Here is an 18,020-nt window from a genome sequence, read left to right as displayed (position 1 = left end):
ACTTTTGGAAGATAGTCTTGTGTGCAAATTAAATTAATTTACTAATTAAGATATACATTTGTGAAAGATTCACTATCGAGAGACTAAAGAGCCACTTGTCGCTCCAGAGCTGAACTTTCTTATACACCTTTAGTCATTTTATGAACCATATACGTGTGTCGAGCAACCCTGCATCATCTGTGTCACTTTTCTGCATATTTTTGGAAATAAAAGGTTTGTGGTGGGCTGAGGTTAGTAGTAGTTCCACAGTTCGCCAGCAGAGGTCAGAACGGCATCGGTGTCACACCGTATCTGCCGCTTTAAAGAGAAGAAGAAATTCAGCCGGGTGACGTGATGACGTATTACGTTGTTTACTGCCGCTGGATGTTTGTGTTGTGCAAGCCTTCACATTTCGTCTGATTTACACACAAAACAAACACCTCCCGGGGCTGTGGCTACGAGTGCATTTGCAGGTTATGATAGGTCAAAATGCTCCGATGCGACTGAGGTAAATAACGTCCTTATTTTGCTGGTAGCGGCTTGTTAGCTGCCAGGCTAAATGAGTGAAACAACTAATGCTAGGCTCGCTGCAGCTTGAATTGTGCATCATGTAGCAGAGAAACAAAAACAGCACAACCTTTTTCAAAAGCTTTTCTCAAAAAGCCCCGATTCATGTTTACTATAATGCAGGCTCAGGGGGTTTCATGTGATATTTGTTTACTGTACAATTCTTAAAAGCAACAAGGAGGAATAAACCTGGAAGTATCAGAGATAGAATGCATAATGAATAATTGATAGAATGCATTCACAAATATTTGTTCCGGGTTTAGAGATATTATTTGTATTTTTTTTAATTTCAAGACTTTTTCTTTTTGATGACAATAACTGAGTCACCGATGACACAGACCTACATTCAGCGTCGAGTCATCTGTCTACGTCACATGGATTATATAAAAGTTGAAGTGCACGTTCAAAAACGGGGAGAACGTGCAAACGTCACCCACATATGGCTGTTCAGTAAACCAGTGATTCACAACCTTTTTTCTAGAGCGAAATTGTTTATATTGTAAACCTATAAACGTCCTCTTCACTTGTATAGCGATTTTCAAGTGCGTGAGCTGTCCCAAAACCATGTTTATTGTTAATCACATTCACGCACCAACCTCAACACACACAATATACATGAAATACAGTTTCTTTGTTATATTCTGTGAGGATCTGACTTGGCGTCACTTTGGTTGTTTGGCGGACTGGTGCCGCTTCAGCTCGCATTGTTTCAAACGTTTGCTCACCAGTTTTTCACCACCAACTTTCAATGTGACGTTAATGTGTAAGTCTGGTTCAAAATGACTGCATTAATCCATCTGTCTGCCCGCCGCTCAGGAAACAGTAATGCCATAGACGTCCCCTCCCTGGAGGACAGCGCAGGCCGGCCTCAGAGATGGCGACTGAACTTCATGACACCATATTTGTGGCCAAGCAAGAGCGCCACAAGAACCTGTTTCTCAACTACAAAAACATCAACATTTTCCCCGTGGAGCTGCTGAAAGACGAAGGCCTGCAGTTCCTGGAGAGACTGTACATGAAGAGGAACTCCATCACTACACTGGTACCCACTCAGCGCCCGCTCCCTCCACCGGGTTACACCCTCGTTCTACACGTCTGTTGCTAAAACCGTGGAATCATTACACTCTGAACATGACTCAAATTGGGTTGTTTTTTTAAATGCTGGAAAGTCTTTTACTTTGACAGAAATGACCATCAAGGATGCAGTTTGGAAGTTTGGTTCCTGCGACTGAGTCAATAATGTTTTTCCCTTCTCTTTCACCAGCCTGATAATCTCGCTCAGAAGCTCCCAAATCTGATCGAACTGTAAGTATTTTTGATTTGATTTGTGTGTCAGTGAAGTCTTTTCTATGTTTATTGAACTCGGAACACTTCCTTTTTGTGGCCAGTCTTCAATTGTGGTGATGCGTGTCGAGCAGAGACGTGACACTGCAGAAGAAATGTAAACAAATTAACATTATCTTGACATTTAATGGCAAGATATCACTCGCTAAGTAATAAAATCCGAGTTTCCACATTTGATCGTCACACTGTAGGAAGTGTGATGTGTTTAGTGGTTAAATGTTCGCTGGTATCAGTGGAAAGACGGCCGGGGAAGTTTCACACTTGCATGCTGTGACTGTGCGGAAGTGACAGGCTGTGTTTATTTGCATTTGCTGAATGAGACGAATTCAATCCAACACCTCCGCCAGCAACATTATTTTCTTATACCGGACTGCAGATTGTAGTTTGACACCAGCTTCACCTCTTTGTGTCAAACAGATGACCACGTCGGTCGCATGGTTCACCCCCTGCTGTGTTTTTCTGTCTGTTCCAGATATTTGCACTCAAACAACATAGTGATCATTCCCGAAGGTGATTCCTCCGCCGTGTCCCGGTAATGTGCCCAGAGTTGATTCGAGTTCAGCTCCTTGAAGCGTCTCTGTGTGATTCCCAGCCATCGGAAGCTTGGCCCGGCTGCAGTCGTTGGATCTGAGCAACAACGCCCTGCAGCTCCTCTGTCCAGAGGTCGGCCGACTCCGAGCCCTGCGACACCTGAAACTGTCCAACAACCGGCTGCACTGCCTTCCTCCAGGTGATTCAACCTGGCCGGGAGCAGGTTCCACTGGGGGTTAAACGTCACGAGCCGCTTCGCTTTAAGAATTGTAGATGTTTTCTTGGTCAGCAGGTGGCGACAGAGTCTCAGGATCAGCAGCACAGAGATTATCATGAAATCCAGTTATCATTCTTCTCTTATACATTGAAGAATGCAGGTGACAGCAGGTGTCTTTACCTGCTGAAGCGCAATGAAATCCTTCATTCCCTTTGCCGTCTTGTGTACCAGAACTATTGAGGCCCAGTCGACACAGTTTCGTCCAATCATGTTGAGTCGGTCTCATTTCTATACAGGATACTGCTTATTTCTCATGGAGGCTCCCCAGAACAGCGTGGTGGAATAACATTTGATCCAACGCTCCCAACGGTTCTGTGGTTGAATAGAAAACTCTGCTTTTCGTGACGCGAAGAAACATGAGAGAGGAGAAGAATTGTCTTTCGTTTTCCTGTCCTCAGAGCTGGGAGACCTGCAGGACCTGGAGACTCTGGATCTGTCCATGAACCAGCTCAGGTCTCTTCCCGAGCGGCTGCACCGCTGCCTCTTCCTGCAGAACCTGACGGTGGACCACAACCTGCTGACCCACGTTCCCCGCCAGCTCTGCTGGCTCCGCCGCCTCAACCATTTCTCCCTGGCCGCCAACCGCCTCAGCTTCCTTCCCCTCGGTGCGTCTCGCCTCCTCGCCCCTGCAGGCGGCCGCCGGCGACGCCGTCGCATCCGAGTCTCAGCAATACGGCAACGGCGCGGTGTTTTGTGTGTCTTCCAGATCTGGGCCGGTCGCGGGACCTGCAGTTTGTGTTTGTGGACGACAACGTGGACCTGAAAGGTCTCCCGTCCTTCTTGTACAACAAAGCCATCGGCTGCAGCGGGTGATTCAGCTCACGGGGTTCGACTTGCAACACGCAGGAGCAGATTTAAAAGATCTGCTGACAGGTTTTGTGTGTGTGTGTGTGTGTGTTTCAGGTGTGGTGTGTCTCCTCAGGCTCCAGAGGCCGACCTGAGTGAAGTCCCGGGCGCGGCGCTGAGCGAGGTGCTGGTGGGTCTGCCGGCCGAGGTGAAGGTGGTGGGCTCGGAGAGGGACAGCGTGGTTCCGCTGGAGGAGCTGGCCATGAGGAGGCTGCACCGCCTCTACCGCCACCGCCGGCCCATGGGTGAGGAGACGGCGGGTCGCGCTTCGCCGCCGTCGCGCCGTCAGCCGAGTGTTTGAACTGTCGTTCCCCCGCCGTGTCCGCAGACCTCAGCCCGCTGCCTCCCATCAGCCTCCCAAAGAGCCTGCTGGACCTGCTGCAGTTCCCCGTGGGTCACTGTCACCGCTGCAGCCAAGCCATGTTCACCATCGTCTACCCCAAGCTCTTCCCGCTCCGGGAGACGGCGCTGGCCGGCGTGCACCGCAGGTCGGAAACAAACCGCCGAAGCATCAGCTCTTCTCAGGGACACTTTATAGGAGTCCAGACTCCTTTAAAGCGTCCCTGAGAACTTTGGTCCCGATCCGTGTCTCTTCACGTGAATCCACTTCTTTGGTTCCTCCGCAGGACCACGGTGAGCTTCGTGGCCTACTGCTGCTCCAGTCACTGCCTCCGGACCTTTGACCTGCAGGGCTGATGAGATTCCCCTCCTCTTCCTCCTCCTCCTCCTCCTCCAGGCTGCGGCGAACAGCGGATGTGAAAGGTCTTTCAGCGTCAGTGCACTTAAACGTGTCGGGAACTTCAGATTTGAGGCAAAGACTGAAAGTAGACATGTTGTCATCTCCCTGGGGTGACCGTCGGGAGTCACAATAACTCTTATTTATTAACGGCGCCATTCTGTGCTCTTCCGCTCAGCTTTTGACAAGAGACACTTCATCTCTGCCACGCCGCCGACACATCGCCTCCATTCTCAAGTCGTCTTCGAGGCATTAACATTCGTGCAGATTCTTACACAGACTATTTCAAATGCTAAACTACAAAACGCAGTGTTTGTCTGTTTGGTATTTTTGGTTTACAGCTGTGGGTCTAGTCAGTTCAAAGCGGGAAAGTTCTCCATTCAGGACTGAATAGATGTAAACATATTTAACACTTAGTGGGACTGATTGTGGAAACATGATGTTTTGCTCTTCAGAAACGTTTCAGTGAAACATTCTCCAACCAAAAAACGAAGACTTGCTTGAGTGAAATGTCTACAGGACGATCGGTCCATAAAGGCCAAAGTATGAAGGATTTGATGTGATGCAGGTCTGAAACCACAATCGTCTCTTTCATCCGCGAAGCTGAAACCTTGTTTTTGTAAGTTGAAGTCTTGAGCTTGAGCTGAACCATCCATGGATCCTCTGCTCCGGCTCTCAGAGAGCTGAAGTCAGTCTCACACACTTGGCTTCACACCGATCAAGTGGTTGAGAGTCACTCTTCAGCCTGCAGCGCATGTCCAGTTAGACGAGAGTCAGACCATTCCAAATAACTTATCATTTTATTTGCAGTACTTATTTTTTAAAAATCCGCTTGTCTATATTCAATATTTCATAGCTCAAACTGAAAAAAACCAAATCAAAGTAATTTGATTAATAAACAGTTTCTGAATAAAAGTGTGATGTAATTCTGTTGACTCTGTTGAATTTGCTTTATGAGAGTATAAAACATGTTTAAATTTAAAGCAACAGGTTACTTAAACACAGATTTGAACACCCTGTGAAACAATGTCAAAGGGATCTTTGATTTCTGTATATGTTCTTTTATTTCTGGTGCAAAGTCTTTAAAGTAAAAGGGGGCGTGTCCTCCGCATTTGATCTACAGCCCGTCTGGTTTCAGGACGATGAAGATTGAAAAACAAAAAAACAACCCGGAAGACTTGACAATCATTCCTTGTGGGTTCAGGATCAGTGGTTGAGGAAGAGTCACGAGACGAGAGAAGGCCTCCATCGTACAACGCTCCAATCGTAAGGATGTCAGGCAGTTATTCAGTTCATATGAGTGCATTTCATATTTCCCTGCTCGTGTTTGGAGGTCAGCGTATTGCAGCTTCCTGTAACGCCTCCTAACTGGAAACTTCTGGTGCCAGGCATGCCGGTGGGGGGGCTTCGCCTAAAAAAAACCCCTGAGTCAGTCTTTTTTTTTCTATTTATTCCTCCCGTGTATCAGCTATTTCCACAGGAAACGCACAGCTGCCTCGCCTTCTTCCTTTAAATTCTCCTCTTTCATGTATAGCAGATCCCCGAGAATCATGGGTACCTGGATCGATGGTGCGTTCAGACAAAAAAAAAAAAAAAAGAAGCGAGACTACTGCTGCCTCGGCTCTCCGCCGTCCCTCCGGGACTATCACGTCTCTGCTGACTGCACATATGAAATAACAGACGCCCACGCTGCATGTTCATATCACGGCACATGTGAGAAGATGGAAGTTAACAGAAGCACACACACACACTCTTGGCCTTCCGCTCGGCGGCGGCGGGATCGGACCAGCTTCCTGAAGTCTTCCAACGCACAAGAAACCTGCATCTGAACCGAATGTAAGGCTACAAGTAACAAGGACTTGGGATTTGTTTAACAATAAACAAATATTAATTTCCAACGATTACAGATCCACTGACACATGCGGAAAAAACACAAACCAAAAAACCCTCTTTTTTACCCCTCCCACAAAGTACTGCAGTATAATGATGTAAAACTCCAACTCCTCACTCCTCAAATATTTTTGGAATATTTCAGTAGTTTTATTTCAAACAAAAGAAAGCCAACTTCTTAAGTCAGTTTTATTCTTGGCTTCCAAGCTGTAATGTCACACTTCTCATATGTTCTGCCACTTAAAGAAAGTTTGCCTTCCAGTCGGGGATTTTCGCTGCACAACTCCGTAATCTGACTGTGTTGGGTTTTTTTTCGTGATGTACGAGCTAAATTCATAAGGAAAGACAGAAACAAAGAAGTCGAGTATCTCAGTTTGTCTGATCAGTCTAAAAATACATGAAAGTTACACTGTTTCATTTAAATTATTTGGGAGGAAAAAAAAGCCATTCCTTTGTGTTTTTATTTGAACAAAATAAAAAAAAAAAAACCTCATCACTCACCTAAACAAAAAAGCATGGTTTGCGTACCTTAAGTCAGATTTGTATGTAATTTACTTCCACACATGTAAGGCCACTACTAATTTTTTTTTTTTTTTAACTAAAACTACGTGCAGGTTTGTTCATCACAGAGTGATAAAGTAACAGTGTCGTTCCCTCAAACCGCTCGTCACACTTTTCAACCTTCCAAGTGTGAAGTTGCTAGTTTGACAGCGTTTCCCACTATAGGAGTCAATTCTGATGAATCCAGAGCCGGTCTTTCGCTGGAGGAACTGTTCCGGGCGTAAATTCGTGCTCGGAGTTCTTTTTGAAAGCAACGACCAGCCGAGGAGAGAAACGCGTCCGGCTTTCAATCAATGAGGAGGCGCTGAGATTCATTGTGCAGAATGTGATTGCTATCGAGTCGCAGGGAGGTGCTCTTAATGGGTTTTTCAATACGACATAACCTCACGTGGGAAAAGATCCAACACCTGCACTGATCACACTCGCATTTCTCTTCCGACGGGAAGGAATCAAACACATGGTGAAGAAATGTACATGTATATTCACTGCTCAAAAAAGTAAAGGGAACACTTAAACAACACAATGCAACTCCAAGTCAATCACACTTCTGTGAAATCAAACTGTCCACTTAGGAAGCAACACTGATTGACAATCAGTTTCACCTGCCGTTGTGCAAATGGACCAGACAACAGGTGGAAATTATAGGCAATTAGCAAGAGCATGGAGGCGCGACCAGGAGACAGGCCAGTACATCAGGAGATGTGGAGGAGGCCCGCAGGAGGGCAACAACCCAGCAGCAGGACCACTACCTCCACCTTTGTGTGAGGAGGAACAGGAGGAGCTGCCAGAGCTGCAGAATGACCTCCAGCAGGCCACTAATGTGCATGTGTCTGCTCAGACGGTCAGAAACAGACTCCATGAGGGTGGTATGAGGGCCCCGATGTCCACTGGTGGGGGTTTTGCTTCCAGCCCAACACCGTGCAGGACATTTGGTGTGTGCCAGAGAACACCAACACTGCAGCAATGTCCTCCAGCATGACCGGTTTGGCAGTGGGTCAGAAATGGTGTGGGGTGGCATTTCTCGAGACCTGAATCCAATTGAGCACATCTGGGACATCAGGACTCGCTCCATCCACCAACGCCACGTTGCACCACAGACTGTCCAGGAGTTGGCAGATGCTTTAGTCCAGGTCAGGGAGGAGATCCCTCAGGAGACCATCCGCCACCTCATCAGGAGCCCAGGCGTTGTAGGGAGGTCCTACAGGCACGTGGAGGCCACACACACACTACTGAGCCTCATTTTGACTTGTTTTAAGGACATTACATCACAGTTGGATCAGCCTCTAGTGTGTTTTTCCACTTTAATTTTGAGTGCAACTCCAAATCCAGACCTCCATGGGTTAATAAATTTGATTTCCATTGATATTTTTTGTGCGACTTTGTTGTCAGCACAATCAACTATGTAAAGAACAAAGTATTTAATAGGAATATTTCATTCATTCAAATCTAGGATGTGTTATTTTAGTGTTCCCTTTATTTTTTTAAGCAGTGTATATATATATATTATTCTTTTTTTTTTTTTTTTTTACTCTTCATGGTTGTTTGTTTCTCTATTTTGGAAAATGCACATCTTCTTTGTAGTTTTGTGGCCTGTTGTGGTCATTAAAAGTCTTTTCTCTGCATATTTGTTGTTTTGTGTCCCTGTTGATCACTTTGTGTATTTATGTTGTTATGAGTCCTTCCGTGGCGGTTTTGTCTTTCAATGACATTGTTTATGTTCCTTTTTGTAGTTTCTGTGTCTTTGTGGCAATGTTGTTACTCTTTTCTTTTCGTCATTCTTTGTATTTACTTTACTTGTTGATCACTTGTCGGGGGTTACCTGTAAATGCAAAATCTTTGTAGTTGTTTATGTCCACCGGTGGTTCTTTTATGTTTGTTGTTGGGTTTGTGTCTCTTGTCAGCTGCTTTGTGTCACTTTTTGTTAATTGTATGTCTTTTAGTCGTTTTGTTTTACTTGTATTCATGTCTTTTGTTGATCTCAGTAGTTTGAGCTCCAGGGACCCTGAACTGGACAAAGTGGAACAGAAGACGGATGAATGGCTTTTTTGTGTCCCTTTTGTTAATTTTGTGTATTTTTGTTGTTGTTTAGAGTCCTTTTTTAAAATATTTTTGGTCTGTTTCTCTGTTTTGTCTTTGTAAGTTAGTGATGTTGTCTTTACTTTTTTTTTAGATTTTATAAATATTTTTTGCCCTTTTGTAACATGATTTGTTGCTTCTTTTGTCACTTTGGAGTCATTTTGCACATTTATTTTCACTTTATTTCTGTGAAAATTCTTTGTCTTTCTCTGTAATTTGGCACCTTGTAGATCAGTGCTTTTCAACCTTTTTTGAGCCAAGACACACTTTTTTCTTTGGGAAAATCTCGAGGCACACCACCACACGAAAATGTTAAAATTTTAAACTCTGTAGCCTATATTAACAATATATAGTCATTCTCATCAATGCTTTATCAACAGGAATCAAATAAATACAGAAAAAAGTATTTCACAATTTCTTTTTTTAATTTTTACTCACTCAGTGTGAAACCTGGACCTGATGGATGAACACAGAGCTGACATCCTGGTTAGATTCTTCCTTTTCAAAAACTTCTCCGTCACTGACACAGTACTTTGATACAAGATGGGAGCAGCCGCAGGTGGTGGTGATTAACCAGACTGACCTCTGTTTAGTTTCATTTCACCGGCAACGCCCTGTGTGGAAATTGGATAATTTCCCACGGCACACCTGACTTGTATCTCGCGGTGTTGCTCGGCGCAGGGTTGAAAAACTCTGCTTTAATGTATTTCATTCACCGTGATTGGTGTCACCAAATGTCACGTGTTGAACGGAGGTTGCTGGATTTTTTTAATGTGAATTTGACAGGGGAGAAAAATAAATTTTGTAAATGCAGGAAAGATGGTTAGTAGAAATGTCTGAGATGTGAAAACTTGACTGAGTTGAGTGTGGGTTGAGGAATGAGATCTCCTGTGTTGGGACACATAATTGTTTGGTGTCACCAATATGAAAAATTCATTTACAGAAGGTTGCGTTGTATCATGGTAACCTTTATCTAGTCTTTATCTAGTTTTGGTTAAGTTTAAAGAAGGCAGCGCTTTTTAGCTGCACGTATTGCTTAACTCGTGTTTATTGAAGTCGCGTTGACTCAGTTTAACTACAGAGCTTCGAAACATTCAGAGCCACGTGCGAGAATTGAACAGACGTGCTATGTTAAATCTGTTTGGCCCGTACGGGGATCGAACCCGCGACCTTGACCTTATTAGCACCACGCTCTAACCAAGTGAGCTAAAAATATTGTTTTTCAGGTGTGGAAAAAAAAAGAGTTTTTATTTTCTCTTATCTTCAGATCAGACAGGCTGCTGTCACACTGACAGCGGCTGTGAGAGTAAATGTTTTTTTAGAAAAAATGTGAAATTGGATAATTTCCCACGGCACACCTGACTATATCTCGCGGAACACCAGTGTGCCGCGGTACAGTGGTTGAAAAACACTGTTGTTGATTATATTCTATTCGTCTTGTGTCTCTTTGTACTTGTTTGTGATTCTGTGATGTGGGTTTTTTTCAGTTTGACATTCTTTTATTCCTCTTCACAATAATTTCTGTCATTATTATTAATTTCATGTTTGACACTGCCTCTTCTGTGAACAGCTCTGAGCAAACGCTCAACCACTGCTCCACCTTTAGCCCCCTGCCTCTGACGTCAGAGGGCGCGGACATTTTGTGACAATCATATTGAACACCACCAGGCCGGATGTGAAGCACTGGAAACTTTCAAACTAAAAGCCCGCATATGATAACGGCAACTAAAACTATATTGATTATGGAATGATTTACCGTGATTACGCGCATAAAAATCTGTGTAAATTATAAAAAATTATACAAAATAATATTTTTCTCTCAATACAACGAACTTTCAATATATAGCCGATAAATTTGTCACATTACTGTTGGTAGCACTTTTATTTGGGACTGAAAATGTACTCTACAAGTGAAACGCAAACAATTTTATTACTAAAATGTAGTATTTGTCAACAAATTATCAGCTTGTAGCATAATTTTGTTATGTTGATAAATATAGTATAAAACAATGACTTTTAAAATTAATAATGATGTAACAGTCATAGTAGTAAAAGTTCCCAGTGTTTTTGAACAGACACTGGAAAGTACACTTGTACTTTCTTTGTATGAATTGGAAAAAGTACATACATACAATAGAAAAGAACAATACATTTGACAAGATCATACAATATAGGAAAACAAAACAATAAAACAAACATACAGCTCATATTGTTATACTAAATTGATGAATGTTGACAAGGTAACGGGCTCATCCTGGTTGTGGGACTTCTGGGTGGGTACAATACATCTGAAAGCTTTGTAACTCTAGATTGAGTTAAAATAAACTTAAAACCACCTCCCGAAAGTGTAGGTTTGGACATACAACTCTCATCACATGACATCAGCGAAGCTTAGTACAGCCCTATCTTGTAATTTCCTAATTTCCCCTTCCCGTGAACGAACCATCATGTTAAAATGACCTTTAGACGTAATGCCCAAACATTTCTTTGTGAAAATTTCGCACTGGAAAATATTAACAGGAAGAAGAAAGGGTGTACAAAACTGAACTTGACGGGTGTGTGTGTAGGAGGAGGAGGAAGAGGAGGAGGAGGAGGAAGAGGAGGAGGGCGGTGCGCTTCACCGGGGACAGTCCCGTTACACGGAGCGGCTGAGCGGACGCATCTCCATCCTCCACACGGACAAAAACATCACAATAGCCCGAAAGAAAAGGACCAAAGGAATCACCAGAGGTACGGCTCACTTTATTCATAAGTTGTTACCACCCGAGTATGTAAAACCGTAAAAATTCAACTTTCAATTATTCACAAAAGGTCTAAAGTTGGCGAGAAGCCGCTCATTTATTAGCCAAGTTGCGTTGTTTGTTTGTCGGCATTTCAAACCACAGTAATTAGTTTGTACTGAGTGTGTGACGTCGTGGTGGAGGAAAAGGTTTCCCGAGTCCTCGTCGCGTCTTTCGGGTTAAATGTGGATTAAAGAGGATAACCGAGCTGCTGTGGAGGGTTTGTGTGGTTTCAGCACCGCGGACAGCTCCGCAGCTCAACACTGGAACCCGGACGACACAACTACACACTCTAACAACACAACTACACACTGTGACACTACAGCTACACACTAACACTACAACTACACACTGTAACTACACAACTACACACTGACACTACAACTACACACTGTGACGACACAACTACACACTCTAACAACACAACTACACACTGACACTACAACTACACACTGTGACGACACAACTACACACTCTAACAACACAACTACACACTGTGACACTACAGCTACACACTGTGACACTACAACTACACACTGACACTACAACTACACACTGTGACGACACAACTACACACTCTAACAACACAACTACACACTGTGACACTACAACTACACACTGACACTACAACTACACACTGTGACGACACAACTACACACTGACACTACAGCTACACACTGTGACAACACAACTACACACTGACACTACAGCTACACACTGTGACAACACAACTACACACTCTAACAACACAACTACACACTGTGACAACACAACTGCACACTGACACAACAACTACACACTGTGGAACTACAACTACACACTGTGACAACACAACTACACACTGACACTACAACTACACACTGTGGCACTACAACTACACCCTGACACTACAACTACACACTGTGACAACACAACTACACACTGTGACACTACAACTACACACTGTGGCACTAAAACTACACACTGTGACAACACAACTACACACTGTGGAACTACAACTACACACTGATACTACAACTACACACTGTGACAACAAAACTACACACTGTGACACTAGAACTACACACTGTGACACTATAATTACACACTCTAACAACACAACTACACACTGTGACACTAGAACTACACACTGTGACACTACAATTACACACTCTAACAACACAACTACACACTGTGGCACTACAACTACACACTGACACTACAACTGCACACTGTAACAACACAACTACACACTGTGACACTACAACTACACACTGTAACAACACAACTACACACTGTGACACTACAACTACACACTATGACACTATTACTACACACCGTAACAACACAACTACACACTGTAACACTACAACTACACACACTGACACAACTACACACTGTAACAACACTACACACTGACACTACAACTACACACTGTAACAACACAACTACACACTGACACTACAACTACACACTGTAACAACACAACTACACATTGACACTGCACACTGTAACAACACAACTACACACTGTGACACTACAACTACACACTGTGACAACACAACTACACACTATAACAACACAACTACACACTGTGACACTACAACTACACACTGTGACAACACAACTACACACCGTGACATCACAACTACACACTGACACTACAACTACACACTGTGACAACACAGCTACACACTGACACTACAACTACACACTGTGATGACACAACTACACATTGACGCTGCACACTGTAACAACACAACTACACACTATAACAACACAACTACACACTGTGACACTACAACTACGCACTGTGACACTACAACTACACACTGTGACAACACAACTACACACTGTGACATCACAACTACACACTGACACTACAACTACACACTGTGACAACACAACTACACACTGACACTACAACTACACACTGTGACGCTACAACTACATATTGTGCCAACACAACTACACACTGTGACAACACAACTACACACTGACACTACAACTACACACTGTGACACTACAACTACATATTGTGCCAACACAACTACATACTGTGACATCACAACTACACTCCGTAACACTACAACTACACACTGTGATAACGCAATCACACACTAACAAGACAACTGCTCAATGTGACACTACAACTACACACTGTGACAACACAACTACACACCTACAACACTACTACACACTGTAACACTACGACGACACACCATGGCAACACAACTACACACTGACAACACAACTTCACACAGTAACACAATGACATATACACTACAGTTACACACTGTGACACTTTGACTACACACAGTAGCATGGCAATAACACAACAACTGCACACAATGACACTACAGCTACACACAATGACATTACAGCTACACAACATCTACACGGAGAATCGACTCCACAGCGTTTCAATCCTCATGTTTGATCTGAGGTGCAACACGAAGCTGAAAGCAATGGAAATTTCTAGAATCAAGTGATGGTCATGCTTGACGGCTGATGTGAGGATGGAATCTCGACGTACGTTCGTCTGCCTTCATGGCCTCGTGTGTCAGGAGGTTACTGCTGCTGGAAATCACAGTAATCCACACTCTGACTTTCTGAACCAGGGGTGTCAAACTCATTTTCAGTTCAGGTGCCACGTTCCGCTCCGTTTGAGCAATCGTGGGCCGGACCTGTAAGATGAGCATGATAACCCTTTCATCCATTCATCCATCTTCCGTTCCACATTATTCAGTTATTCGGGGGTTGCAGGGCACTGCAGCTCAGTTAACACTGGCTGAAGGCAGATGAATTACCAAATGCCAAAAATCCAGCATTGATTCATTTTAGATGTCAGAAAATATGTATTAAATCAATCAGACACTCCATAGACGATCAGAATGAGAGTACCCCCCCCAAAAAAACCCATATTGTCAGAAATTATCTCCTAAATCCTGTGGTGGAGTAAGTTGTTGTTTCTAATTTAACCAGGTAAGTCATTAAGAAGGTTTTCTGACACGTTTTCTGCGATCGCTGTAGAGACACTCTCCAATCAGTCAGGTTGTGTGGAGGAAACACTCGACTGAGTGGGACTAAATGTGGGAGCCGTGGAGAGTGAAAGCGTTTTTGTTCCTGTCAGGCTCAGATTACAGGAGCAGGAGTCTTTGTTGTGACTGAAACTGTGAAGCTGTGTGAGCCCCGCTCTGCCGGACAGATATCTCACGACTCTGATTTAGATACAAACTGCGGAGCCTCCCCTGTTTCCTATCTCGACTCTACTACACCTGCATTAATGTCAGTAAAGGACAAAGAGCTTAGGCCATCGCTTAATCAGATCAACACGTGCGAGTCGGTGCGTGTGTGTTTGTGTGTGTGTGTGTGTGTGTGTGTGTGTGTGTGTGTGTGTGTGTGTGTGTGTGTGTGTGTGTGTGTTGTCTTTGTTTGGCAGCCTGGTGTTGCTTGTAATCAGGAGTAAACAGGATGGAATTCCAGTCAGAATCAGATCCGAAGCACCTTGTGCTTCATTAAGAGCTTTACTGGAAAGCGTCGTTAAACTTTGTTGCCTCTGGTTGGATGAACTTTGAGAGCTGGATTAGGTTGCAAAGGTGTCGAGAAAACACAAAGCTGACCAACACCTGGCAAAGGAACGTCATACAATTGCGTGTGAGTGTCACATTTGTTGTACATTTTCATGTTTCATGTACGGTTGAGGTAATGAAACAGACGAGGATGGGAACAGAGTGATTCTCTTGACTTGAATAAAATAGAGTCTGAACAAGTTGGTGCTGAGATTAAAGTGTTAAGGTTTTTTGTATTCCGATGACATTTTACCCAGTGATAATGAGGGGGCAGGTTTCTTTACTATTTTACGATTGTTTTCTGACCCCATTGATTTTAAAACACCTACAAACGGTATGTGTGGAAAAGTCCATCATGTCTTGTTGGATATCATTCTTGTGACATCTCTCTAATACCATCACTACTGCAGAAAACACAGAACAAGAACCACCAGAGTTTCAAGTATAGTTGTATTGTCTCTTATTAGATCATGGAGCATCACTTTGCACCCAAACAGATTTTTTATTGATTTACATTAGTCGACTCTCCCATACTGTTATAGTATTACGTTGTATCATCACACGGTATGATATGCTGTCATATTGTATAGCGTCATGTCTTAGTCTATCACCCACGGTATTGTGTCGACACTCCAATGGAATTAAACATAATTATTCAACACTATCTAAAATAAAATCCATGTCAATCCAGATGAATATAAATAGAAGAAAGCGGTGGATACCAGCCACCCTGACAGTGCAGCCGTTATAAAACAAGCTCCCACTAGTTAATCTGCCGCCTGTTCACAGAGCAAATAAGACTCCAGAAAGTGCAGCACTCTGCCCCGCGGCGAGGAGGCCGGACCCCGAGGGAGCTCCTCGTCCTGATTCAGGGTGAAACGTAGCCTCGTCCAGCAGAAAGATACGGACACAACAGTTTGCGCCGAGACTTCCAGTCAATTCAGCCACTTCAGCAGCACGGCCAACCTGCCAGGGCCAGCTTTGACTTTTCAGCCCAGCGTGAACACTTTCACGCTTTTCTGCTGCTTTGACACCACTGACACTGTGTCTTCACCGTGCGCACGCACATCCATCAGGTTTGTGATGACACGTGTAACAAACTTCCCACTCAAAGCTGGACTAAAGAGGAGGCGACTGCAAACACGTGCTCCATTGTAGGATACTCTCCAAACAGACACTGAGAACGCTATAAAGTGGATGATGTGCAGCTTTGCTACAGCCATTCTGAATTAATGCATCAAAAAAGAAAAGAAAAGAAATCATCACACAATCATTTTCTCTGCAAATTTAACAGTATGATATGAATAATTCGAACACATGTATTTTGCTCTGTATTTTACAGCCATCTGTGATATAACCTACTTGCAGGAAAAAAAAAAGTCTGCTGTGGGAAAGTGTGTTTTATTGCAAAATCCTATGGGGATTTACAGGTAGGGCCATCAGGGCAAGTGTGACTGGTTTCTGTACAGACATTTGATTTCTAACTGGACGTTGGCTAAAAACACAAGAGACCTAATATCTGACTTAATCCGTCAGGGACTCGCTAACCAATTAGTTTTTCTGCAACAAATTACCTACGATATTACTTGCGATCTACCACCTCAAACATCTAAGTTAAATAGAAAATAGGTACAAATGGCAATATTTGAAGGTGTTTCTTCAGAGACGCACAAGAAATAGAGATGTTACGACAAACAGAAAAGCAAGGCTGTTACATAGCCCAGCTGATCGCCTTCAGTTGTAAGAAAATCTCTCTCTGCTTTCATTGACACGTCACACCTGCCCCCTGCTACCAACCCCACCCCCCAACACTAACCCACACACACACACACACACACACACACACACACACACACACACACACACACACACACACACACACACACACACACACACACACACACACACACACAGCCTTCTTCTCAGTTCCAGCGCCCATCACTCACCGCTCCGTCACCCAGCCCACTAAAAGGTGACAAATCACCAGCAGCTTCAGCAGCCTGGTCCTGCTACATCTGCTGTTATCACACACACACACACACGCACGCACGCACGCACGCACGCACACACACACGCATGCACGCACGCACACACACACACACCCGCACACGCACTCACACACTTTCAGTCGCACCCTGTAATTTATTCCTCTTGTTACTTCCAGTACTTTCTGTACTGTCCTACTCATTAGATTTCAGTGTAATGATCTAAAAAGAAAAAAAGAAAAAGTGCCACATGGCACAAACAGAGCCGAGTGTACAGGAATCAGTGGTTGTTTACTTGTTGCTCACATTTAAGCTACTGTGATTTCATGCACTCAGTTCTTCATCGTGAGGTGTTTCTACCCTGAATGTGTGAGGGGCAGATGTTTTTAGAAGGCCAGTCGGCTGTTTCCTTGTCACCACACGTGTTTTTGTATTTAAAGTGAAGTCGGTTAGTAAGTGCCAGGTGGTGAGGGCTCAAATCGTTGGACATTAACATGATGCAGTAAACGGAGTTTTAACAGTACTGGCTGGTGGATTTCTACATGTTCTTTTCTTTCATTAGTGTAGGGAATCAGTAAATGAACACAGCGCGCTCTCGCTATGTTTACTATTTAAAACACAAAAACTAGAATTTGGACTTTCAAAGCTACATCTTGCGACTTACATCTCATCTCTAGCAACTATTATGTTTTTTTTTCCAGCACACAGCACATGCTCCAACATCGGAAGAGGAGTGCAACAGCATGTTTAGGTTTGCCTTAAACGGGAAAGCTCAGACCGGCTGTAACCGCTGATTGACAGCTCGCAATCCACCTGGTGGATTGTCAAGTTATTATCAAGTGTGGTTCCTGTTTTGTTTCTCAGTTTGAGATTTTCACACGACTGTGCCTGAACTGC

The 18,020-nt window shown here is 43.8% G+C and overlaps 1 protein-coding gene across 1 annotated transcript; it reads left to right on the top strand.

Moving 5' to 3' along the window:
* The first annotated feature begins 366 nt into the window (after positions 1-366).
* Positions 367-5,147, top strand: lrrc28 (leucine rich repeat containing 28). The gene is made up of 10 exons (XM_080497428.1): positions 367-487; positions 1,363-1,588; positions 1,811-1,851; positions 2,363-2,400; positions 2,483-2,620; positions 3,097-3,303; positions 3,405-3,507; positions 3,602-3,789; positions 3,873-4,032; positions 4,171-5,147. Exons 2-10 carry the CDS (start codon positions 1,421-1,423, stop codon positions 4,238-4,240), a joined length of 1,113 nt encoding a protein of 370 aa, XP_080353554.1. The 5' UTR covers positions 367-487; positions 1,363-1,420; the 3' UTR covers positions 4,241-5,147.
* Positions 5,148-18,020: the final 12,873 nt, after the last annotated feature.

The sequence above is a fragment of the Blennius ocellaris genome (genome assembly GCF_963422515.1).
Source record: "Blennius ocellaris genome assembly, chromosome: 1".
NCBI classification, from domain to species: domain Eukaryota; kingdom Metazoa; phylum Chordata; class Actinopteri; order Blenniiformes; family Blenniidae; genus Blennius; species Blennius ocellaris.
Note: the sequence above shows the minus strand (reverse complement) of the source record. Positions and strands in the feature narration are given on the sequence as shown.

Bases quoted from the DNA above. Each gene is read 5' to 3' on its own strand.
- lrrc28 (XM_080497428.1), top strand. From the start codon at position 1,421: ATGGCGACTGAACTTCATGACACCATATTTGTGGCCAAGCAAGAGCGC. The intron at 2,621-3,096 runs GTGATTCAACCT...TCCTGTCCTCAG, and splicing joins GCTGCACTGCCTTCCTCCAG to AGCTGGGAGACCTGCAGGAC. The intron at 4,033-4,170 runs GTCGGAAACAAA...GTTCCTCCGCAG, and splicing joins CTGGCCGGCGTGCACCGCAG to GACCACGGTGAGCTTCGTGG.